Raw genomic sequence first — 26,950 nt, 5'->3', positions numbered from 1 at the left:
TTGTTGCTTTTTTGTTTTGTTTTGTTTATCCCGGAATTGACAAAGCTACCCACTGTTCACAATGCAAGCTGGTGGGTTTTCTTTATTCTTTTAGTCCAGCTCAATTATATACGTTATAGTAAATGTTGCAGAAATAAAGTGACCAGAATCCTAGAATTTAAGCAAGTAAGAAAGTATTTTAGCTGTTTTGTAGTCCAGTTTCCCATCTCAAAGATGAAAACGCCCAGGAGAGTTTAATGATTTCTCTGATAATACACATTGATTTTGAAAACTTAGTTTTCTTCAATATGCTTTTCTTCATCCCATTCTGCCTTCTTATTAATTTACCGAATTTTGTAATTATATTATCTAATTTTACTAAATGTTTACTATAGACTGGGCGTTGTTCTATGCACCATTGAACTTTTTTCTCAGTCCTATCCTCCCTAAAAAAATAGATTCAGTTTTATCTGAATTTATAGACAAGGAAACTGAAGCTTAAACAGGTTAATTAACTTCATCAGGAGCATACAATCAGGAGCAGGGAGTGCTATAGCTAGGATTGAATGGGTCATCTAACTAACTCTGCAACTTCAACACTAATTCACTTTCTTACCAATAATGCCAAAAATCAACAATAAGCAATCAGAATAGTCAAACATCTTACCTCTTTGCTGCTCCCATCACCTGACTTGCTTTGAACCTCTTTATTATCCAGATTTTCTATATCAGATTCTCCTGAAGCAATTGGTACAGTTTCTGAGACACTAGGACTGGGGATAAGTGATTGACTCTCATTTTCAGTCATTGTGTTTTTCTCTGTGCCACTGCTTTTTCCCTTATCCTTGAGGAAATCTTGAGTGTTGCTTAATTCAGAAAGGGTGTGGTCAGAAATATTCTCTTTAACATATACACCGTTTACATTGTCCATTTTGTCCTTTGAAACATTTTGGTTTTTGCATAATATTTTAGAAAGCACATAGTTTATTTCTTTCTGAATCTTTGCCAGTGCACGCTGGAGGTTTTTTGCTTCATCATCCTCTCCAGTTGTGGCAGCCTTGTATGAACTAAATGAGCTCACCAGTGCCAGAAACAGGTAAATTATCTAAATGAGGAAGTAAATGAGGTTAAGTTTATCTCACTTTCTGTTTCCTTCTGAACAATAAAACATCTTTTTTAAAAAACTGACCTGAGATTTGAAAACAGAACATGAGCTACAATGCTATATAGACTATTCAGTTCTTCCAGCGGGTCAGGGTCTGTGCGAAGAGTTTGTACAGCCAGAACTCATCTTAGAGTCACAATATCCTATGACATATCATTTGTTTTTCTTTTATAGATGAAAAAGGAAAGGCTTACAGGTGTCAAATATCAAAGGTCACACAGATCAGACTCAAGTGTGTCTCATTCCAAAGCTTGTTTTCTATCACTGAGCCAGGCTACCTCTTCCAAGATGAGAGAACAAACTGCTACTTCTGATGGCTGACCACTTCGGCACTATCCCGGAAAGATGTACAGTGACATCGTCATGGGTTCTGCAAGCCTACAAGGAATATCACGGGGAGAGAGCTATTCCTGGTTCCAAAGCCTGCATCTAAATTTTCTTGCCACATGTTAGCACAGGGAGTGGGTAGGTTAATTGATTCTCTGTAGTAATAAATTTGGTTAGATAAGAAAGAGATGAGTGATGGAAGAATCATTCCTAATAGTTGTAAGCTATTTGAACTCAAGGACAGTGTACATTTTGACCTTTATTGTCACTGAAAGATATGATCAAGCCACGCTTAGTTTCCAGAGAATCATATTTTTATCTTGTTTTAATTGTAGGACATAGATAATATTTTTGGAGTTTAGAGTTGGAGATTCATATTGATAATTCTCTTAGACTTAAAGTAATAATTTGAGCATCTTGCTTGTTATGGAAGTTTTTCTCCCTCTCTTTGGATATCTGAGCTTTTTATGATTTGATTTCGTTTATGTTTTACATATTGTTTTTAACGGTCAAAATTCAAACGACATGAATTATGTTTAAGAATATATGTATGAATAATATATATATATATATATGCTACTATAAAGTTTACTTACAGATAATATGGGCAGGGGCTCTATGGCCTTTGTATGAATTACATTATTAGCATTTCTATCATTCTTAAAAGACAATGAGTTCAGGACTTTAAGAGGGCAACACCAAATATAATTTATGGTTGTTGGTTGTTTCTTTTCCTTCCTTTGGTTATTAGGCATGGTGAGAAATAAGGAAAGGATGTTAGGTAAGAGTTTCATGACTACAAGCTTCACGTGAGCAGGAACCAAGTTTTCTCTTAAGTAGACAACTCTCACAGTGCTAGGCACACAATAAGTGATAAATACATATTCGTTGAAAAAATCAACTATAGAATGAATGAAAGAATAGATTTTGTGACAGGATTTAGGCAAGGAAAAATTTTGCTATAATAGTTGTATTTTTAAGAGCTTACAATCTAAGATTTCTTATATCTTAGATACACATACCCCACATAAAGTACCTGCAGATTTACATATACAGTAAAAATGTTAAAAGGCTGAAAATGAAATTCGAAATGCTCTAAGGTATAAAGAAAAATTTTGCAATACTACAAGATACTACTGTATTATTCAAGTGTGCTCTGAATTAAAAATAGTCTTTTAAAGGACTAAAGAAGAAAAACAGAAAGTGTAAATCACCAAAACTATAGAGGATTGACTACTTCTTATCTGAGCATTAATAAAGAAGGAAGGGGGAAACACAAAGATTATATTATATAAGCTTAGAGTAACTTTATTCTAGGCCCAGTGTTTTTATAAAGAGATTCAAACCATTTTTTTTGTTTTTGTGTTAAAAGATAAAATGTGAAATAATGTATATATATAAAAAAACATTTAAATGTCTCCCCTAAAATTTGCCTTCCCTTTTACCTCAAGGATGTCTATCTGTTAGGTGAGAATTGAGCAACTCTTATCAAAATAAAGTAGTTTGAAAGAGAAAGAAGATTCAAGGTTTATTTAAGTAATTATTTTTCAAGTACTTTTCAAGTATTTTGCAAGCATTTTTCAAGTATTTTTAAAGTACAAGTAATTATATGATTAGTAATGAAGGAATTTAACATGTATGAAGGTTCTATTTTAATATTGTTCAAATTATATCTTAACATATATTTAATTTGAGAATATGTAAACATGTGGCATAATATATATATTTATCATTTTTTTATTTTTAAGAAGCAATGGCATTTTATATTGTTGTCTATTTCTTTTTATGTTCTCTCCCTCAACCAGAGACCACAATTCACCTGGTGACAACTACTTAAATTACAGGTAAAAACACTTGGAGGGTTTGCATAATTGAAACTTCTAAATAATGTTTAATTAACAAAACTCTATATGCGGGAGTTATGATTTTCTAGAGTTTAAAGAAAGTAAAACAAACATTTATGAATATTTATAGAGTGCTAGCTACTATTATTTAAGTTACAATAACCCTATGAGGCATATATTATTATGTTCATTCTCCTATTAGAGACTGTCAGACTTAAAGAGGCTGAGTAATATGCACAAAGCCATTTAATTAGTTTATGATAGAACTCCTTTTGAACCCATGTTTTCTTGGATCTGAACTCTGTTTCTTCTACAACTCAACACTGCATATAACTATTTAAAAGCCACTTAAATACTTGCTTTTGTATATAATTTTATGGTTTCCACTTAAGGCTGATTCACTGTTGGAATTTTGTTGGGTGAATAAGATAAACTTTAAAAATGGGAAATACCTTTTTTTTAACACCAATATTGAGTTTTAGTGTGAAATTACAATGCTATAATGCAATGAGTTGGAAGTACAGGGGGAAAAGTTCTACAGCCTTACAGATTCTTTCCTTGCATTTTTTCCCTTTTATTTACTCTAGTGTTATTATCATGATGTCCCACACATGGATGACTATTGAGGGGAATAAAGTTGAAAAGATTCAGCAAGCCAAGCAACATGATGACCAATCAATTGGAAATGGAGGCTTGTGTAACTCCACTTTTCCCTGAAATCCCTCTGCCTATTGACATCAAGTTTCTGATCAGTAGGAATAAGAAAAATAAGAAACAGAGTGGAGTTCAAAAACAAAGAAACAGAAGTAATTTATATAATTACCTTAGCATTTTTGCTTCTCTGTGAAGTGTGTGTGTGTGTGTGTGTGTGAGTGAGATTTACGTCAACAGCAACCATTGCCCTTCCTTTTGGGAACAGAAACTTGTATTTCATTTGGGAAATCACCCTTATCTCATTATTAGTTGTATGATATGACTTTGGGATGATGCCAACTCCAGCTCCAGAACAGGGTTCTGAGTAGCTTAACATAATAATATATGTTAATATATTCTACACTCTGCACAATAAATACTAAATGTATTCCACACCCTGAGCAATAGAGATTGGTTTACAAATAGACATGTGACTCAGAGCTAATAAGATAAGGAGAAATTTGCTGTGACTTCTAGGAAAGAAACAGGAATTTCTCTTCTATTAGACTTGACATGATATGAACACATGAAGCTTTAGACAGCAACAGCCATCTTGATAAAACAGAGGCTATTAGCTGGCAAGGGGAATACAGAAGACAGATCTGAGACATACAAAGATCTGTCTCTAATGACCTTGTTTGAACATATGTGTCATACCACAACTGAAGTGACATCTATCTCTGACATTTTGAGTTAAGCATGCTGATATGTATGTTGATTTTTGTTTCAACCAGTAAGAATAGGGTTATGTCAGTGGGAATTGAAAGTGTACTGATTGCTACAGGGGCAGAGGTCACTGAAATATTTTTACATGTTAGGCTCTGTTCTAGGCTTTGATGATATAGAGAATAGTCTTGATCCTTTCCTTTGTGGAGCTTAGTTTAATAATGAAGGTTTAGACAAGTACATCAACAATTAAACAAATTAAACATAATGTCAGCAGTGATAAGTGGACAGGGGTTATAACCAAGGTGAAACAGAAGCAATGAGAAAGGGCACCAATAGATATGATGGAGTCTAACCTGTGATTATTTTTTTTTTCAGTCTTTTGGAAAATGTATTTGATCTCTATGACTTTATGAATAAAAACCAAATGTTGAATCCTTTTTTCCCCTGTAAGAGAAGTTTTCTTTTGTAAGCCATTCCCTTTTCTTGGAAGAAGTGAAAGCTACTTACTCAATCCATGTAACACCAGTTCAATTACTGGGAATTTAAAAGTGATAGCTTTCCCTTTTAATTAATGCACAATAGTTTTATGAAAGAATGATTTTCAAACTTTGCTGCACAATTTAATCAAATGAAAACTTTTAAAAAAATCCTGATGACCAGGCTATGTCCACAAACCAATAAAATCAGAATCTCTGGGAATGTATCCAGGGCATTACTACAGTTTTATTAATTCCCTAGGTTATTCCAATGTGCAGCCAAGTTTGACAACCAGTGTTATGTTTAAGTGCTTCTTAAAATTTAATGTGCATACAAATAACCTGGGGTTATTGTTAAGAAATATATTCCACTTCCATAGGTCTGGGATGGAGTCTAAGAGTCTGAATTGATAACTATCTCCCACATGATGCCAATGCTACTTGAGTAGCAAGGTTATAAACCAGTGCTATCCAACGGAAGTATGACCCATGTCACGTATGCAACTTTTTAGTAGCCACATTAAAAGCATAAACAAAAACAGGTGAAATTAATTTTACTAACACAGTTTAACTAAATAGATAAAAACTGCCATCATTTCAAAATTCATTCAATATAAAAATACTAATAAAATAATTTACACTCTTTTTTTTGGGTAAGACTTCAAATCCAGTGGGTATTTCCACTCGTAGCACATCTCAAATTGAACCACTCATATTTCCTCTGACCAACAGCCACCATACTGGACAACACAGTTAACAGACCATTGGATCCCATAAATCCACATCATGAAAATACCAGACTACATTACATCAGTTTTTCAAGGAAGATTTAAAAGCATGGGTTACTTACCAATAAGTTTCCAATTAAAATGACCATCATGTAAAAAGAAATACAACCGAATTGGCCTGCTACCTTAAAGCAATCCCATAAAGTCTCTATCCATTCTCCACAGAGAATCCGGAACACATTCAGGTAGGAGTGGAAGAAGTCATGCATGTGCCAGCGTGGGAGTCGACAGTCTTTATCTATGATGCAGACACATTCTTTATAACTCATACCAAACAGCTTCAGGCCAACCACAGCAGAAAAGAATGTGAATGTGAACAACAGCAGGACCAAGTCTTTCAGGGCCACCAAGGAGTTATTAAGAATCTGCATCAGAATCTTAAATGTTGGCCAGTATTTTGCCAATTTGAAAATTCTCAACTAATACAGCAATGCCAGAAACAACAAAAATAAGAAACAACAAAAAGCCTGGTCACTATTTATTATGATGTACATTTAACATTTTTATCAGCATTATACACATACACATAGTCTTTAATACTCAGCTTTAAGTATTATTAATACTAACCAATGAAAATTCATTTTTATGTAATTCTTAATACATCATACATATTCTGTATTTTTTACACCAGATCCAATATCTTCTTCTGTTGATCTATCAATTTCCATTCAATATTATATGATTATAATTACTCTAGTTTTATGTTTTAATATCTGGTAGGACAATTATCCATTCTTTGTTTTGCTTTTCACAACATGTAGGAAATTCTCCCACATTTTGACATATAGATGATATTGAAAAGAGTCGGTTAGGTCCCATTAAATTCTGCTGAAGATTCTATTATGTATTTTCCTTTAAAGTAACATATCAGAGACCAAATATAGCAGCTTAGGTTTAGTCTGAATATTTCTCTTCTTTTCACTAGATTTTTTATTTCTATTGATACAGGATAGGAATTACCTTAAAATTTTAGCTACCATATTACAGTGAACCTAGTAATCTAAAACTGAAACATCATTTTTATATATGTTATACCTTCCCCAACTTTTTCTAGTATGTAGTCTTTCTAGACTCAAGAATATAAAATATTCAGTCTGTACCCTTCAGATACTTTGATACTATATTTTATCATATTTTTTTTGGTATTTCCCAGTCTTGTTTCATCCATAAATTTGATAAGTACATCTCGTATATGTTTATCTTACTGATTAGAAAAGTCTACAGATGAGGACGTAAGACAGTGTTCTGAAGAATTATTTGGGTAAAATCAAATCTACTTAATTGTTCTTGATTCCTGCTACATTCCTTCAACTTCTTACCAGAATATATTACTTATCAAGTACTTAATATTTCCATACATACTCTTCTAATAACAGTATATCCTTGGCTAGTTTTCTGATTCTTACTACCACCCTACACTGCAGGCATATAACGATTCTGACTTAATAATTTTCATAACAACGTTCTGCTGGCCTGACTGGTCTTTTGTGAAGTTTTCTAACTCTACATTTAGAAATACTCACCTGATTCCAGTTCCTTAGTTATATACTGGCATTCAGCTTCTGGGACTCCACATTATCCTGCCCCTAACAATTGACCAGTAACCCTGGTCCTGTTTCCTAAAACTATGCCTCAAATTTGCTATACATATGGCTTATTTCCTTTGAGGCTTTGGTCAAATGACAGCATTGGAAAATTCTTATTCTTCCTGGGGCACTTTCTAAGCTTTTTAAATAAAAATTAATTCATGTATTACTCCAAATGTCCCAATGGGATAGGTATTACTATTCTTCCCATACTGTGTCTGAGGAAGTGGAGATGAATTTTCATAAAATAAAATTTAGATCTTGGATCCTACTTACCACCCTGAATGTTCGAAAAAGAGCCATTCCATGAATATTTGATAGATAAAGCTCTGCTAAACCATGGAACACAATCAGGCTATCAAAAATGTTCCAACCTACTTGAAAATACCCATATGGATGCATTGCAATTATTTTCAAAATCATTTCTGCTGTGAAAATTCCAATAAAAATCTAAACAAAAACAAAACACATGGATGAGAATATGCTTCCTATCTGAACCCTCACACACAAAAACTATAACTTTTCACTGCCACATTCATCACAGTTTCTCTGTCAAAATCTGATTAGTTCTGGAGTCTGTATTATAAGGATAGACTCAAACATTTTACTTAACAGTCTAACGTCAAACATTGTATACAAAATCTTCAATTATTTAATAAAATCTATCCTGAAAGACAACAAAAGTATATTTAAAGATGAAAATCTTTTCATTTTGAATGGTTTCTTTTGGGATATGGAATACATAAGATATTTAATTTTTTAAACTGTAAAAGAATTTAAAAAGTACTTATGTGAACCAGGAAAAAAAAAACAAAGTAAACCTATGAACACTGTTTCTTGAAAACTATACTGGCAGAAATGACTAAATTATTGTATTGGTACCAAGTAAATGTATAATTCAAAAGGGGTAGCAGTTTGGCAATTTATACTAATACCAAGCAACAAACAACCACCACCATAAAAGCAAAGAAAATTAAATATTGTACATTTCCTTGAATGTGACTTGTTTTTAACTCACAGTAATCTGTTTTGCTTTTTGCATTGTATTGAGAAAAAAAGGGTAAGTTTCCATCTAAGGCAAAGACAGGTGGCTAGAGCAGACAGGGCAGGTATGGTTGCAGTCAGGATTCAGAATTCAGGTGTCAGTGAAGAACTTGTATTTGTTATTTCACCTCTGCCCTGCTCTGATCTGCAGAACTATGGTACCAAGAGAAGATATGTTTGGGAGGGGTGAGGAAATAAGTAATATTTCCATTTAACCTAATTGCCAAGCAACTGACTAGAATCTCAAACTTAAATGGCAGAATCTTAAATTCTAGCTACAAACCTATTCAATGATATGAACACTTACAAAGCAGGGTTGGGGATGGCCGATTATGGGAGTATGAACAGAATACTTCATGTAATATGCATATAATGCATTTGTAATATATTGGATTTATAAAATAAAATAATGGGGATAATGATGACTAAAGAAACGATGAAATCGCAAATGAAAATAATGTACAAGAGCCTTACCAGGTTTCCAATGCTGAGACTATTGTTGGTTTCTTCACTCATTGGATAACATTCCAAGGCCAAAAAACATATGTTTAGAATTATGCATATGGTAAGGACAAGATCAGTAAATGGGTCCATTATAATCATATGGATAAACTCTTTCAATTTTAACCAACAGGGAGAACAATTCCAGATCAAGAAAGTTTTAGCAAATCTATTCCAACACAATGAGCATCTCTTCCTGGATTTTTTAAGTTCTGAAATAAAGGAATAAAAAAGTTAAACATTAGCAAATTGATTAAGTTCTAATTAATAAAATATTTTGACTTTTGCATGCAAAGAGATGTTTAAAACTAGACTTTTGATTTGGAATTAGCAAATAGAAATATTTTGTACTAATAAAAAGCAGAGCAAAGCAAATTTCCTCTATTTTGTTCATGCTTGCTGCGTTAGACAAATGAAATGAGACAAACTGTATTAGAGGCAAAACAGGAGTTTCTCTCAAGAAAACAAAAGTGGAATAAAGTTGAGAGTATTATAATTAATAATTTCTAGACTTTTATGCTTACAAATAATGCCTTTTAATGTTGTCCATGATAATGAGTTACTGGTTATATATTTAAAAAAGCAGACAGTACAGAAAGTATCATAATACATTATTATTATATTATCCAACCTCTATTTTTAGTTATAAGTTAATACTTCTTTATTGCTTTCAATGTTAAAGAAAATTTCTTAGCACTCTTTGGTGACCCTTTCCAATGTCTAAAATACCATGTGTATGGAATTGCTCATTTTAATATTCTTATGTTATTCCTTAAATTTTTATCATCTAAAATTCTAAAGAAATTGTAGGATTCCTTTAAAAGTGAATCTTATGAATAGTACCTTTCATAGTGTCTAAATATTTTTTACTTTACCTTCCTCATGTCTGATAGCAACAGTAGCATCATCCAACATATTCAAAGAAGTGGTCATAGAAGTTGGTGATCTTTTCTTCATTTCTATTTGTGTGGTCTTGGTCTAGAAAGAAATTAGATGAGTCCAGTGCTGACTTCTTCCCTTTGTAGTTACAAGACTATAACTATAAAAAGGTTTATAACCTCTTTAAAATGCTGATTCTTACCTCCAGAAATCGTTTTGGGTTTCATCATTTGCTACTCTTTACACTATAGGCAGACTTAAACTGATTTAGGATTATTTGGGTAATGAATGTGTATAACTTGCAACTCAACAAAATCATTTCATACTATGAAATGAACTATAAAAGGAGGAAATCAGAGAATACTGGTTTTATTACTCATATTTGATAAACCATTCAATGTATACTTTAGGATTATTGCAAAATATCCAGTTGGCAAACATGCTACTGAATAATAGTATTTCTCAAACAACTTAAATTTTTCCTTGAGGGTATTTTACAACTTTGAAAACTCTTTTGATAAAATCAAAATATTTGGTTTTGTAGTAATGAAATAATCTTGAATAGCATGAGGTGAAAGGATGGATTTAAAAGAGTTGTTTTGATATGGAATGATAATTCCATAAAGGAATCACTTCTTCCTGTCATGTCTCTTGAGTAATGATTTTAAGATATTCTGTTTTGCCGATGTGGTTACACAAAGTTCAAAAGAAGTCCTGCATCGAAAACACATTCCTAGGGTTTGATGTAGATGTTACAAGTTCTGTACCATCGTAGTTATCACAAATAGAGCTCAGGTGTTTCTAGTGACCAAGAATAAAATTTATATTTGAATTTATGCTCTAAGAAACTGACAATGGTGGGGCACCTGGGTGGCTCAGTCAGTTAAATGTCCAACTCTTGATTTCAGCTCAGGTCATGATCTCAGGGTGGTGAGATCAAGCCCTGCATTGGGCTCTGCACTGGGTGTGAAGCCTGCTTAAGATTCTCTCTCTCCCTCTGCCTGTCCCCCCTCTACGTGTGTGTGTGCACGCGAGAGAAAGAAACTGACAATGGGCAGATAATATCACACCACAGAATTCCCAACACTTTTTACATTTGGCACACAAAAGAATGATATTTGTATGTTTGTTAACTTGGTAAATAGGTGTGGCTAGATAGCTGAAATAAATAGTAAATAAATTTGAATAGGCAAGGCTGCTCTGGAACAGAAGTACATGTCATGAGGGTGTTGCTTCAGTAACACTGAAGGAATTAGTGGTCTAGGCTCAATGATAACGGATACCCAGTACACCTGATTGGCTGGTTCTGCTGTGGTCTTTCTGAAGTGGCATAATAGGTATCGAGGAATGATCATATTTATCTCATTCAGTATCAATCAAATTCTCTCTAATTTCATAAATACTAGAGTCAAAGGAGGTAAAAACCAACTCTACTATATATTGATTTCATCTTGAAAATGGTAAGATTCTTCAGGTCTACAGATCTCTGTGCTTTCATTATTATTTTTTTTATTGAAAAAGTAAGCTAAAAATTCAGGGTGTGAGATTAATTTATTTACCTTAATTAAACTTACTCCAGAAAGTATTTTTTTTAACTGACTTACAAGGTTACATAAAATAGAAGTTATAATTTATACAATTCCAAATTTCCATGAGTCAAAAACCAAAAGAAGCATAATTGTTCTGTTATTAAGGTCTAACTGGGATTTCCCAGGTATATCTTCATAAAGATGATACTTTGTGATACACTGAATAATACCTTGCACTAGTCCTAATATAAACGACTTGCCTCCTAGAGATGTTTTTGATAATGACAATGTCTGATGGAATCACCCCAAGAAGCAATTCAGTAAAGATAATCATCTGTGGGGAGTGGGTAGAGTAAGAAGAGTAATACTGTTATTGTTGATTTAATCATATTTAATTCTCTACTTATTTGGCTTGAACTGTGGATATATTTTAGAATATAAAATGAATTAACTAAATATCAGTCTAGTAATATAGTTACCTAAATGGAGCTCTTAAAAATACAGTATGAATGCCCACAAGTTGGCCAACTACTAAGGATAGGACCATTTTATAATGCAAATTAAAAAGATCATGACTCAGTAATCTCCTGTTTGGAAGTTTAAGAGTTAATAAAGACTTATCCAAAGTTAAAATTAGGCTGGAAAAAGGACTTAGGATCCTTGTTCTCATAACTGGTTTAAATTTTCTCCAGAGAGGAGGAATGAATAAGAAAGAATCCAGTCATATTTCTAGCATTTAGATATGAATACCTGAAGTATTCATCTTGGACTCCGATTTGCTCTACTGCAGCTACACTGGCCTGACTCACTCGGTTCCTTCCCCCTGTATAGCATGGACTCATTCTTTAGATGTCAGTTCAAGCATCAGTTCCTCAGAAAACCCTTTTATTAAGCAGGGAAATCCTTTATTATAGGCTCTCAAAACATCATGTTTCTCACTTTTATAGCACTTCCCACAGCTTCATTTTTTTTTTTTTAGTAGAGAATAGTACAGTGAGTCACCAGGTACCCAATATCCAGCCTTAAAAATTAATAACATTATACTCTTCATTTCTCATGTATTACTCACCCTACCTTATTTAAAATATTTCAGGAAAAATATTTCAGACATCATATAATTCTCAGAATAAGCTTTGTAAGACACATAATCACAATATTAGGATCACAATCAGAAATTTAGTAATTCCTTAATATTATCCAATACCCAGACCATGCTCCATTTTCTTTCATTGCTCAGAAACTTTCTATTATAGTTTATTTGTTCCAATCAAATACAAAAAAGATCCCCATATTGTATTTAGTTCACAGGTCTACTGATTATCTTGTGACCTTATTTTTTCTATGTGATTTATTTGTTGATGATAATGGATCACTTATAAATGTAGAATTTTCCACATTCTTGATTTGGCAGATTGTGCCCTTTTACCGTAATTTAATGTGTTCTTCTCTTTCTTATAGTCTCTATAAAAAGACAGTTAGATCTAGAGGCTTACTAGACCTAACTCAGATTATGGCAAGAATATATTGTATGTGGTGTTTTATGTCTCCTGTTTCATAACATCAGGAAACACATAATGTCTGGTAGTCTGAGAGGTACAATTTTGTGTTTGTGATAATCTTATGGTCTATCGCCCCATTAGCTTCATGAAGATAGTTACTGTATTTGTATTTATTAACATCTTAAAATCTCCAATGTTTAGTATAATGCCTAGCATATAGTAGATTGTCAATAATGTTTTAATTAATTGGATAGATAAGCTATAAGGATGCCATTTTAGATGGGCGAATATTTTTGAAAATATTTATATTTCTACAGTTGTATATATCTGATTCTCTTCATGAGGTCTGGACAGCGACTGACAATTCTTTTTTTTATTTTTTAAATATTTTATTTATTTATTTGACATAGAGAGACAGCTAGAGAGGGAACACAAGCAGGGAGAGTGGGAGAGGGAGAAGCAGGCTTCCTGCTGACCAGGGAGCCCGATTTGGGGCTTGATCCCAGAACCCTGGGATCGTGACCTGAGCCAAAGTCAGATGCTTAATGACTGAGCCACCCAGGCACCCCGCAACTGGCAATTCTTAAGAAAGTTTCATCTGCCAACTGTGTATTTGATGGAATAATATAGTTTCAGCATTAAGCCTCCAGAAAAATAGAGTGGTGAAAAATGAAGTAAAGTGTTGAGAAATCAGACACCAATAAATACAGGTCAAACTTTGCAACTGGAACTCCTCAGTAAAGATAAAATTTAAGGATTCATGAAGATGCTTATTATATGTGTGGAACATAGCCAACATTCAATAAACATTATATACTATTATTACTATTATCATTATTGTTATTTTAATTGCCCCTAAAAAGGGGATATAGTCAAAGACTTAAGAGTTTTACGTTGATTGAGTATTCTCCATTATGTACTGCTGTGTCTTTATGTGTTTCCTATAATTAGCCATTAACATTTTTTTTTCAGTCGCTCAGTATACTCTAAGCACTGCCAACTGCTCTACAATCTCACATCAACCTGTGAGACAGATACTACAATTATATACATCTTGCAGATAAAGAAGCTGAAGTTCAGAAAGGCTAACAGACTTGGCAAATACCATACATCTATTAAGTGGCTAAAATAGACTGAAATCTATATTTATCTGACTGCAAAACTGTGCTTTTACCCAATATGATCTACTGCTCTCCTACAATGTGAGAATATGAAGCACCTAAGTAATCTCTCAGTAATTCCAACATCAGAATTAGAATCTGATAAGTCTTAAATCAGATCCGTTACCTAAAGGGTCCTCAGTATGTTCCACTTTAAATTCTTCTCTTTCCAGTATTTTCTTATGTATAAATAAAAAAGGAAAAGAAAGTAAATCTTGTAAAAATGACCTTCACTCTTACTTCCCCCAAAAAAGTTTTTCATGACAAAATGTTCTAGTGCTCTTCCAGGAAAAGAAATCCTTTACAATAGAAAGATTTTAATTAAAACCAGAAAGGCTTCATGTGATCCAAAGCAGCCAAATGAATGGAGATATTAAGAAATTGGGAAATAATTCAAGTTCTTCCTAAGCAGAGTTAATAGGGCATCTCATCTTGAGATAAGAGAAGTATTGTGCTCTTGGATATATTTGTGTATAGCCCTTGACATTTAAAATGCCACTTCAAAACAAATTACACATTCAACATATCATTTAGAACATAATCATTCAATCAGAAGGAACCCGCGCTCATTTCTAGAGACAGAAATCTTTTGTAATTTTTTCTGTGACTTCTTCATGGGTGATATAATGGCTACACTCAATAGCCTCTTTTTATACATGTTTTCTTCATACTGTCTATAATTGCTTCTTGTTTCAATGGTATGCATGTTATGAACCATGTAGACACAGTATCTATCAATAACGTAGGATAATGTGATCCTACATTATGTTCTTCGTTCCCACGTTTTTAGTAGAATTACTTTTCTAGAGCTTCTTCATTGATGATGACTTAATAAAGGGTTTTTTATGTAGGGAAGTTAACATTTCACCCCCTTTTGACCCAGAAGTTACCTTTGATATTAATGAACCTCTAAGCCAGCTTTACTATGCATTCCATTTAGTACCAGGGTGTATCTTGGCTCTTTACTTTTCCCCATCTCTTTTTATCCTCTTCATATGTCAGGGTCTTAGTATAGCTCCTTTCTATCCTTTGTCTGCTCCCTCAATCTATCATTTAACCATCAAGTTTGTTTCTTTTTCCCAGTGTAGACAATCTTTATGAGCAGGTGTTGAGAGTGCAAAATAGTAACAAATCTAAAAGAATGGAAAAGGAGGCAGGGCATGACTCCCCCTCCCAAACGCAGTCCTGTAACTAGGCCACTCCAGTCAAGGAGCACTCAACTTGACTGTGGCCACTTTGGGTCCAGCACTCTCCAAAGACCAAGCTCCCAGGCAAAAGGATTCTTTTGCACGGGAAGTCGACAACACCTGGAAGGGGCAGGGGATGTATCCTACCCCAGGCCACTTGGCTCCTGCCCACCATACACCTCAACAGCTCCAGGTAGGGCTGATAGGAGACTGGGCTAAACCTATTCCTCCCCAGATGAGAAAGCTGTGAAATTGCCAGGTCCTCCTACTGAATATAAGAAAGCTACTTCTGGTTGCTTTCCTGGGTCCTCTTCCTTTAGTACACTTACGGCACAATTTTGATTTTTTAAAGATAATTTCTACAACTTCTTTAATGCTTCTTCTGTCAATACTTTTAGATTCATAGACTGAATCTTTTGCTATGAAGCTAAAAATCTGAAAATAAACTCAAAAACAACACTAAAATAATTGAAAATTAGAGTAAAACTTTATTAAGTTTTACTAATCATGGATTTAATTATTCCATGGATAAAATAATTCCTTATATCAAGATGCATAGTGCATTTCCTCTTGAAAGAGCTAGAAAGCCCGTAAGTACATTTGTTTGCTCTTTTTACAACTTCAGTACTGTACTTTTAATCTGTGCCTTTAGTACTCATGATTTCTAAATTATGGAAGGCATTATCACTTTTGAGTTGAATACTGAAATTTTCCAATTAATTCTGATGTACTATCTGAAGGAAGTTTGAATTAAGAAACTAAACCTGCATTAAGAGAAGTCAAGTTTGAAAAATAACATATCCACCATTTATCAGCAGGAGTAATACACTTTTTGGAACAAAAAATTGTCTGTTTTAAAGAAATATTTAAAGATATTGGCCACCCTTGCCACAGTGCACTGAGGAAATACTATTATGTAGCAAAAGTGAGCCCACTTATCAAGATCACTCTTGATCTTCTTACCATGTACCACACCCGGATACTGAGCACCACGTAGAAAGCAATATACTCCAAGATCTAGAGAAAATAACTCAGATTCTGTGATTCTATGAAGCATTAAGAAAAAGACATACCTCAGCTGCTTTGTCTCCTTCTTGAAGCTCTTTTAAAGTCTGCTGAAATTTTGGCTCAATCTTCTTCGCTTTTTCAGCAGCTTTCTGCTTTTCTTCTTCATAAGACATAGCAAGTATGCCCAAGAACAAACTTGCTAAGTAAAAAGCAAACCAAAAACTTATCACAACAAAAAATATTATGTAGACCTTCCCAGAAGCATAAAGGATCTAAGGAGAGTTGGAAAACAAGACAAAAGAGGAAAACATTATTTGTCTTCCTATAATCTCCTATTTTAAAATGAAAAAAATGACATTTTGTTATGAAAATAATTTAGTTGTAGGTGAAATGTAATCACAGGACAGTTGTACTGGCTCTACCTGGAGAAATAAAAGAAAAGCTCTTCAATTTTAGATATATATGTAAGGTACAAAATGCATGGAACAAAACCAAAGAAAGAATTTAGTAACTGAATTAAGTTAGGGTGAGCATCTGGCTTTTAGGTCTTCACTAAAAAAGAAAGCATATTGAAAGGAAAAAATTGTCATTTCTCAATAAAGAAAGCTGAACAGTCTAAAGTAAAGACTCTTTCCTTTACAGTAGAATCTTTAAATATACGAAGCTTAATAAAAGAGAATGAATGTTAAGAGATTAGTTTCTTCTTGTCATTACTTTATGAAAAAATCATAACAAGGTACAAACTTAGGTCTATTCAAAAAGGTGGAAAACAGGAAAATTTTTCTGTCAGAATACCTGCTTTGGTGAAGAACATTTAGACAAATCACATGGGAAAGTCATATAATTCACTTATTTAAGTCATTTATGGGTAGAAAAAAAGAAGATTTTAGATTTCAAAACTGAGCATTGACTAGCTTTTATTTCATAATAATTACCTAAGATAGATGAGAAAATTTAAAAATTTAAAAAATTGTAAGTGATTTATACAGTCCACTATATAAGCAATATAGGTAACTGATTTATCATCATTGATTAAAAGTATATAAACAAAATCCAAAAAAAACCCACAGATGAGACTAGTGTTAATTTTTAAGTATCCACTCTAATAGATAGGTATTTTTTATGGAAAATACTATATTGATACAACAAAGTTAAAAATGTTTACAGATTAATAAATTCTAACATTCAATAAAAATAATTTCTTATTAATCTATAGTATATTTAACTTTAAAAGTATTTTTAATAAACCTTATTTCCCCAAAAAGTCATCTATTTAGGATTTGGTTAAGTATTTTCCCCACTGAACTAGCTATCATCTACAGTAGAACATCAAGAGTTAGTAATAAATATTATGGGATATACTGCAGGCCATGCACATTAATAAATATTTTGCTTATTAACTCATTAATTCTGTGCAGCACATATATGTGGTATTTACTATTATTTCTAATATGCAGAAGAAAGATGAAAATTAGGCAAAATGACATGTCGAAGATCTCACGGCTATGGAGAAAGGCCTGAATCCAAAACTTTGGCTCTTTCCATTATAGGAAGCCAGTGGAGGATAAAAGTATACACTTTTATGACAATGGAAACATATACACATTCTGGTTCTAGTATATTGTAGTTTGAGATTAGGGCTAATTATGGCACCCAAAGCCTAGGTTTGTTACAAAAATCAAATGAAAGTGCATGTGAAGATGCACGTAGCCTACAGCAAGTATGCAGTAAAGGTTAACTATTGTTAAACGTAACATTATGTCCATGAGGACTGACAGCTTGTATTGTTCATTTCCGTACCCATGGTGTATCAAAGAGTGCTTGGATCAAATAAATATTTGATGAAAGAATACAGAATTGTATTCTCGAAAACATAAACTACACTCTTTGGAAATAATTGATGAATTTCCCTAGCCAAAGTCAGTTCTGTGTGGGGCAATGCTGAGAGCACAAATCCAGTCCAAACCAAAGCAAACCTTTTCTACATTAGTCAATAACAAGAGTTCAATGTTGATAAAAGTTCTATGTGGACTCCACCGGGGTACTCCCACACTGATTTTTCATTTCACTAGTAGTGGGAAAGGATTTCCTTTAGATGAATTCTAACAAGAAAATTAGCTAACATACTTTGAGGGCTGTAACCAAAAAAACCCAGAAAACATTATATAAAGTGATACAATCTATATTTATTCATTTATATTTTTGTTTATTAAAATTTCATTAAGCACTTCTATGTGTTTGATGCTGAGGACACAAAAATTAAAATGAGACAAAACATTTCTTCTCAGGTAGCTTATCTCCTAGTGGGAGAAACTACTGAACAAGCACTTAAAATAACCACGATTAGGGATGCCTGGGTGACTCAGTTGGTTAGGCATCTGACTCTTGATTTCAGCTCAGGTCATGATCTCAGGCTTGTGGGGTGTTTTTTTTTTTTTTTTTTGAAGATTGTATTTATTTGACAGAGATAGAGACAGCCAGCGAGAGAGGGAACACAAGCAGGGGGAGTGGGAGAGGAAGAAGCAGGCCCACAGCAGAAGAGCCCGATGTGGGGCTCGATCCCAGATCGCCGGGATCACGCCCTGAGCCGAAGGCAGACGCTTAACCGCTGTGCCACCCAGGCGCCCCCAGGCTTGTGGGTTTGAGCCCTGTGTGGGCCTCCGTTCTGGGCATGGACCCAGCTAAGGATTATCTCTCTCTGTCCCTCCCCTTCTCCTGTGTGCATGCCCTCACTCTCTCTCAAAAATAAATAAAATAAAATAAAATAACCATAATTAGAGGCAATTACACAGTGCCATGGTATTCTAGTGTAGGACTTGCTTAGCTGTGAAAGGAGAGTTTGGGGGAAAGCTCAAGATTTCTTCTGGGTTTGAGGTATGAATTTGAAGTATGAGACTGAAGATAGAAAGAAACTTGAATTTAGGCTGAGGGTACAACATACATTGAAACAAGAAATTACGGGAAAAAGCTCACTTGGGAAACAGCAAGCCTTTCCTATATTCAAATAAAGCAGAGAGTAAGTATATATTGGGATATCATTAGAAAATAAATCTGGAGAAGTAAGCAGAAACTGGATCTTAAAGGGCACTATAGACCATGCATTTGGACTTTGAACTTATCCCATAAGAAACCTCTGAAGGATTTTTAGAAGTAAGATAACATGATAAGATTATTTCAGAAATAAGAAGTCCCTAGTATTGTGGAGGAGGCACTGATATTTGTCAGTTTGGAAAATAACAATATAAATAAATACTTGCCTTACAAAATTAGAAAAATATAGCTTGCATTTTAAAAAGTCATTTTAATATTTTCATGTATTTCTTTCATAAGAAATATAATTGTACTAGATGTCTGTTTAGTTTACTTGATTTTCATTTAATAACATAACATGAAACTTCGTGCTAAAAGTCCTATCTTTATTAATGGCCTGTATGGGTCATTATACACACACACACACACACACACACACACACACCATAATTTATCTATCCAATCATAAAAAAATATGGAGTGTATGTACATGTTTAAAAAAAAGAAAGAGTGTTCTCCTTCAACTGTACATACTTTGGAAATTTAAAGTAATTCAATTTCTCTAATATACTTTGATATTAACTATGCTGCTAAACTAACATCGCATATTCCACTGTGAAGAAACTTCTCTTAGAAAAATTAAATCACCATTCTAATGTATATTATATCTTTCTGAGAAACTATGGCACATAAATCATCAGTTATGAAGAGAGACTCTCAGAATTTGAATTTCAAGTCTCATAACGGCAAGCTTTCTGTTATAATCAGAGCATGATGGAATATTAAAGGGAAATGAGAAGAAATAGAAGAAATGCAGTGAAATACACATTGTAAGCCTTAAATAAACAATTCCTTAATACGTGGTAATCTCATAGGTTCAGATTTTTTGACTAAAGAATAAGTACTTACCAATGTTCTTTACTTAGTTAATACCAAATGTGTGGTATCATGGAGCAAGGCAGTGATCTCTAGAAGATACATGTGTTGTAACTTTGGAGAGGTTACCCAACCGCTCTTAGTGTCTTCACATAAAAAGCATATATATATGTTTTGCAGGATTGTTTCAAAGATTAAATGAGATATACATAAGGGCACAGACTTGGGCTCGGTGTTAGCATAGAATTTGACATTCAGTAATTCTGATTCTTTTTTCTTCTGTCCTCAAATTCTTCTCCCCACAGAAATTTAATAAACCATGGTACATTTGACCATTATCTGAGAAGGGAGGGGCATGGCACCGTTTTTATGTGCATGCAGATTCTCTCTGTTCTTACCTGATGATAAAGTGCTTCAGGGTAATCCTGCGTCATTAACCGAAACAGGGCAAGTAAGGCCCAGCCGAAAGTGTCAAAATTCGTGAAGCCGTAATCAGGATTTGTGTCAGCTTTCACACACACATATCCTTCAGGACACTGACTAAAGAAGACAAAGAAAAGAGAAACTGCTTACACTTAAGTGACTTTCAGATTATGGCCAAATCATAAATAGAGAATGTCCACCCATGAATAATAAAGAGCCCTTTCTTCCACGGGGGATAGTCTAAACAAAGCCCAATGAAAAAGCAGCCAATGACGTAGATTTTAAGTTAATGTAAGTGAATAGTGTTAATTAATCTAAAAGGAAAAACGGCCTCAAAAACGGTTTTTTGCCAAGCCTTGCTAAAGATTTCTTTGCTACCCAGTATCAAAGCAAAAGCATACATGATGGGAAATAACAGTCATAAAAAAAAGCTGCAGTCGTTGAGGGTTTAATTTTCAAATGCTCTCACCTCAAGCTCTTGGATCCCATTATTTAAGGTGAGAAAACACTTATCACATTGATAATTTATATGCAGTACTTGCACGTTGGTAGAAGGATCAGATTAGAGATTTATCTCATTTCCTTTGATCAAGTCGTCATACTTTTATCTTCTGGGGGCTTGAGTATTGTGACTGGTTATTACAGTGGTGGCCAAATAAATCATGCTTCCCTCTATCCACACCCTTGTGTAGCTTCCTCCCACTTTATTCTGGCTTTGGCCATGTGATTTGTTTTGGACTTTTGTTAATAGTTAACAAATGTGATGCAAAGAGAGATTGAAAATGTACTTGTGCATCAAGGCTTGCAAAGTTGCTGTCTCTCAGAATCTGAACAAATACATTTTCTTCTTGTCTTAAGGCACTAACTTTTGGGATAGTTTACCATGCAGCAAGGTATGATGGCTACAGGTGAAACACTGCATGACTTTCTTGTCTGATCTTGAAATATATCACTGTGATTCTGATTATCCATGACCAGATAATTTCAACAAGCATTTCAGGTCATATTTGAGTTTGTCCATGAAAAAGGGTAGCTGGAGTGTGATGTGGCAGACACAATGAGATGGGTTCACAATATGGACTTGAGAATAGAATGGAAGCCCAGCAGTAGCTGGGAAGAGTTGAAAAGTGATAAAAATGTCTAAATCATGTGAATATATAAACTACATAACTCATGCTCCTCTACCCCCATATGATTTTCATTAATCTGGGCCCCAGAGCTAAGCCTATAGCTGGGCCTCAAGTTATTTCCAGCTGAGGAAAGTAACATAAGGTATTAGAGGAGTGCTGGTACTGCTGAGTAGCACTGTATTTCTACTTTCTTTTCTCTTCATTTGAAATTACAGGACAGTAAGACTTGAGAGTTTTGTCATGTCACTGAAGAATTATTTATAAGAACTACTTTTAAGAGCAATAAACTTTATTAATGTAAATTATAGTCATAAAAGATATATAAGCCATAAAACAAGTGAAATAACAGCGTATCTCTCCTGTTTCTTCTCTTCAAAGGCTTCTGGCCCATGAAATGATTTTATCATCTTTCTTGATAATTCCCACTAGCTCTGGGATACACAGGAAACAAAAAATGAGATCCTTATTTAAATCCCAGCCTTGCCATTTACTAACTTCTTGACCTTGAATAAATCATTTAAGTGGTCTGTTTATTGCTTTTTCCTCTAAAATCAGGATAATAGCATTCCATGTTGTATACTTCTTGGCACGGTTTTAATGATAAAATGAGATAATGTGATTAAATCAGAACCATCAGCCAAAGCAATAATCATTCAGTATTTACTATGGATCCATGATACTGACTTGAAACAAGAACATTAACACCACTTACCCAGCATCTGTTCTGTTGCCACAGAGGAGAGCATATCTTTCTCCTTCCAAATAATAAAAGTTTTCTGTTTCTGAAAAATAGCAAAGAAATTCTATTCTGTTATCTAATTTCAAGTGAAGAGCATTATCTGATATCCATTTAGATCTGCATAGAAGATGAACATCCCTCTCAATAGTGAAAAGGAAGGAACAGAAAACCCACCCTTTTTCATCTACAAAATTGTCCTAGCCTGCGATGCACAGGCCAAAAGATGTCTGGCAATTCACTTATTTCATTGCCCCAAAAGTGACAAAGCCCAGCATAAAAAGAGGAGAATCACTTTCAAAATTAGAGTTCTGGAAAAGGATTTTAACCAGCCAGGTATAACCAGAACCCTGAAGGAAAAATTCCCAAGACTAAAGTATTTGAAAGTTGAGGACCTTTTCTTCCAGGGTTTATTCCTAATGTTCTTCCTTAACAGAAGACCGTATTTCTGTCTCTGGGTTTAAATGTCATTCTCTTCTCATTTTGAAGCTTATTTTTCTATATTGAGCATCCAGACCCAGTTACTCACCCGGATGTCACCTAATTCCAACCACAATCCCAACGAATCTGAATCATAGCCCATAGAATTTATTTAGGTACGCTTATCTGCTGTCATTCAAAATGTAAATTGTATATTTATAGATACGAGCTACCAGGGTTGGGAACATGCATGCTTAGGAGCATTGATTTTAGGTTCGGAACTTAAATCACAGAGATCCAACACATGAGATCAGTCTTGACTGCATGTCTATATGTACAAAATTGTATACATATACATATGTATGTACACACACATAAAAACGAAATTACTCCAATGTCAAATAATGTCACTTTAACTTGTTACCTAAAATAATTTTAGAAGAAGCTTTAAATCATAGTTAGGAACCATTGATTAAACCTTTTAAATGGCAGTCAAAGCCAAATGAAATTTGACATTAGTAGAAGAGGGTAGTCCCAGATACTCTTCTAAATACAAGGACTTTGACATGGCAATTAGGTTATATAACATTTTACAAATGTAATATTTATAGCAAGTCCTAACACGTTTTTAAAGGAAATGGAATGACTAGAATTGGACAAATTTTAAAGTGGTAATCTTTAAAAAGTGATTTCTTTACAATATAAATTATGCTTTACCTAAGATGAAAAGAACCTCGACTTTGTTTAACAATAACCAGTGAAGTAGTAAAAATTGTTTATTTTTTATATAATTTGTATATTTTAGTTATAACCAAAGAAACCAAAGAGTATTTCAATTAGAATCTAAGATTTAACACCCATTTCCTGTTTCCCTCACCACTAGAATCAAGACCATGAAATAGACACATATAATAAGGAAACATTTCACATACTCATATACTAATAATTTTGTATTATTTGCATCATAATGATATTATGGGGTAAACTACAGAGTAAAATTCATTAAGATTTGTTTTGGAACTTATTATATTCAAGTACAAATAAAATTAATGTAGGAGGACTACATAAGATTGATCAACAATCTATTTTTATTAGTTTAAAAATATGCTTTTATATTTTTCAAATACTGTCAGAAGAACCTGATAATTTTAATATGAGAGAAAAATCCAATAAGAGAATATAGCCTTGTGGAAAAGGAATGGATTTCAAAGCCAGATTGAGCATGGTTAGAATCCTAGTTTTATCACTGAGTAGTTACAATGTGCTAGAACATTCACTGAATTTCTCTGAACTTCCATTTTCCTGTTTGCAACAGGGGTCATTCGCTTCTCTGAAGAATTATGGTGAAGATATGTGATCAGGCATGTATGTTACTTATATATAGGAGCTAAGCAATACTTATTCTGGCATTATTACTATTTGCTTAAAGTATGTTTATTATTTACCAAAGGATAACCCAAAACATTCAAATATTTAGCAGTAACTAAAATCCAACAACAGTAAGAATTTCTCTGATGTAGCTATTTTTTATTTATAAGGTCATTTAAAAATATCTAATGAGTAAAGTTAAATTTATATTTTAAATAAACAATTTTATTGAAGAAAGATAATATTATGAGGATTCTACTTTGATGAAACTGCAAATAAGACTTTGGTCATATTTATTTATTTTTTAAAGGATAACATTTGCAAAACTTAGCAATTTCAAACTTAGGTCTCCCTCACCAAACTGTCTGAAGATTGGAACTTTGCAATTCTGATAAATGAAACCGATCCAAATCAGCACAGGTTTCCCCCACTACCCAAGAGTAGAGCATTCCTAATGAAACCCTTTGTGAACAGAGATGATGTAAAGCAAAAAGCAATTGCCATTAGTTGATGGGGAAAAACCTGTGGGCATTCCCAAGTCCCAAACATAACCTCTCCTCTGCTTTTCTGATATATTAGGACACATCTTGCTAACAGATGCACAAAATAAATTGAGATAAAGCAGAGGTGCTCAGAGACACAATTCAGCTTGATGCTGAGAGGCTGAGTGTGGGTCCAAGGGAAGGAGTTTCGGTGGTACCGCTCTCCCGGCGGGGATGCTCACTACCTTTATAATGGCTTGCTTCAAACAAACGCTGAATGCAATTTTTACTCTTAGCCTTTTTCATAAAAGTGAAAATCATCTTCAGATTTCCTTTGGTTAGCGAAAACAGGTACTCCTGTAGGTCTTTGGTAAAAGCTAAGTGGCAACATGTGAACTTTCAAAAAGCAGGGGATACGTGTACTTGAACATAGGTACGGCATTTACAAGAAGTTCGTTCTGAAGTTGAGCGTTCAACACTTGTGTGAAGTCTGCTTGGTCGCTAAGAAAAAATTTAACTTTTTTGACATAGATGGCAAATGAGTCTTACCTCGAATATAATATGGATTTCCAGTTCTGTTGTGCAGGGTGGCAGTTTCATTTTCTTGGGGCCATCGCAAACACTTATGCTTCAGGTTGCCCATGAAGAGCCCCATCCCAATTAGAGAAAATACACTCAGAAAAAACAGAGTTAGGGAAATGACACCAGTGAGTTTCTTCAAGCAATGGATGAGGATCCCTGCAAAAGACTTCAGACCTAAAGAGAGAAAGGTTTGTTTTTGATAAAGTAAAATATTTTAGTAAAACAGCCGTTAGCACAATTCCTCCATGGCAAATGCATACTCCATTGAAATCAACAACTTTGTGTTTCATAATCTAAATCATCCATTATCTAGATCTAACAAAAAAAATGAGTAAAAAATAAAATAAATACAAGTCCAAACTTAAAGGTTCCTATATTATTACTAGCTTATTACATCTGTTAAAATAATTCAGGCACAAATTTTAAAATTAGTTATTTGTTTTTCCTTACTATAAAGAACAAGACTTTTTTCTTGGTTACTGCTTTTCATACCAACCACCACTGTTTATACGCATAAGTGTAGAGTTATAAATCAAAATAGGTTGCAAATGTTGAAACAAGAAACAGTTTGAAATAGCAGTATTCTATGCTATTCTTTCATTAACTTTTTAAGAATTCAATTTTTGGAGCTGATTAAATAAAACATGAGCAAATCTGAATTAAGAAGGAGAATAACACACAATTGTGATATCTGTAGACTGTATTTATATTAGAACACTTCCTAATTGAGAATTCAGCCGTAAAGCTAATTTTATTTAAGGAACTCATTTTTCTATTTATTAAATAAAACCTGTTCAAGAAACCCTCATGCACTGTTGGTGGGAATGTAAATTGGAGCAGCCTCTGTAGAAAATAGGATAGAGGTTCCTCAAAAAATTAAAAATAGAATTACCATAAAATCCATTAATTACACTATGTATTTATCCAAAGAAAACATGAATCCAAAAAAATATATGCACCCCTATGTTAGCTGCAGCATTGGAAGCAACCTAAGTGTCCACTGATAGATGAACGGATAAAGAGATGTCATTTTCATATGTAATGGGATATAATTCAGTCATAAAAGAGAATAAGATTTTGCCATTTGTGCCAACATGGATGGATCTAGAGTATATTGTGCTAAGTGAAATAAGTCAGAAGAGAAAGAATGCCATATGATTTCACTTATACGTAGAATCTAAAAAATAAACCAAATGAACAAATAAAAAGAGCATAAACAGAGTCATAAATACAGAAAACTGGTGGTTGCCAGAGGGGAGGGGGTGGGGGCCATGGGCAAAATAAGTGAAGGGGAATGGGAGGTACAGGCTTCCAGTTATGGAATGAATAAGTCACAGGATGAAAGGTACAGCATGGGGAATATATCAGTGGTACCGTAATAGCGTGATATGTTGACAGTGGTAGCTACACTTGTGGTGAGCACAGCATAACAGACAAGACTTGTAGAATCACCATATTGCACACCTAAAATTAATGTAACATTGAGTGTCAACTGCACTTCGATATATTTTTTTTTAAACTCATGGACCCTGAGATCATGACCTAAGCTGAAATCAAGAGTTGGACGTT

At 33.8% G+C, this 26,950-nt stretch overlaps 1 protein-coding gene across 1 annotated transcript in view; it reads right to left on the bottom strand.

Moving 5' to 3' along the window:
• SCN7A (sodium voltage-gated channel alpha subunit 7) overlaps positions 1–26,950 on the bottom strand; it is a 60,414-nt gene that overhangs the window by 22,411 nt on the left and 11,053 nt on the right. The window contains exons 6-14 of the mRNA XM_008687059.2: positions 25,349–25,555; positions 22,506–22,575; positions 20,639–20,780; positions 16,400–16,606; positions 9,948–10,050; positions 9,046–9,284; positions 7,804–7,977; positions 6,004–6,360; positions 647–1,084 (exon numbers count right to left, since the gene is read on the bottom strand). Coding sequence (XP_008685281.2) covers positions 647–1,084; positions 6,004–6,360; positions 7,804–7,977; positions 9,046–9,284; positions 9,948–10,050; positions 16,400–16,606; positions 20,639–20,780; positions 22,506–22,575; positions 25,349–25,555 — 1,937 coding nt within the window. The remainder of the gene's footprint in view (positions 1–646; positions 1,085–6,003; positions 6,361–7,803; positions 7,978–9,045; positions 9,285–9,947; positions 10,051–16,399; positions 16,607–20,638; positions 20,781–22,505; positions 22,576–25,348; positions 25,556–26,950) is intronic.

The sequence above is a fragment of the Ursus maritimus genome, unplaced genomic scaffold (assembly GCF_017311325.1).
Source record: "Ursus maritimus isolate PB19 unplaced genomic scaffold, ASM1731132v1 scaffold_1, whole genome shotgun sequence".
Classification (NCBI taxonomy): domain Eukaryota; kingdom Metazoa; phylum Chordata; class Mammalia; order Carnivora; family Ursidae; genus Ursus; species Ursus maritimus.
The sequence above is the reverse complement of the archived record's forward strand: the minus strand, read 5'-3'. Positions and strand labels throughout refer to the sequence as shown.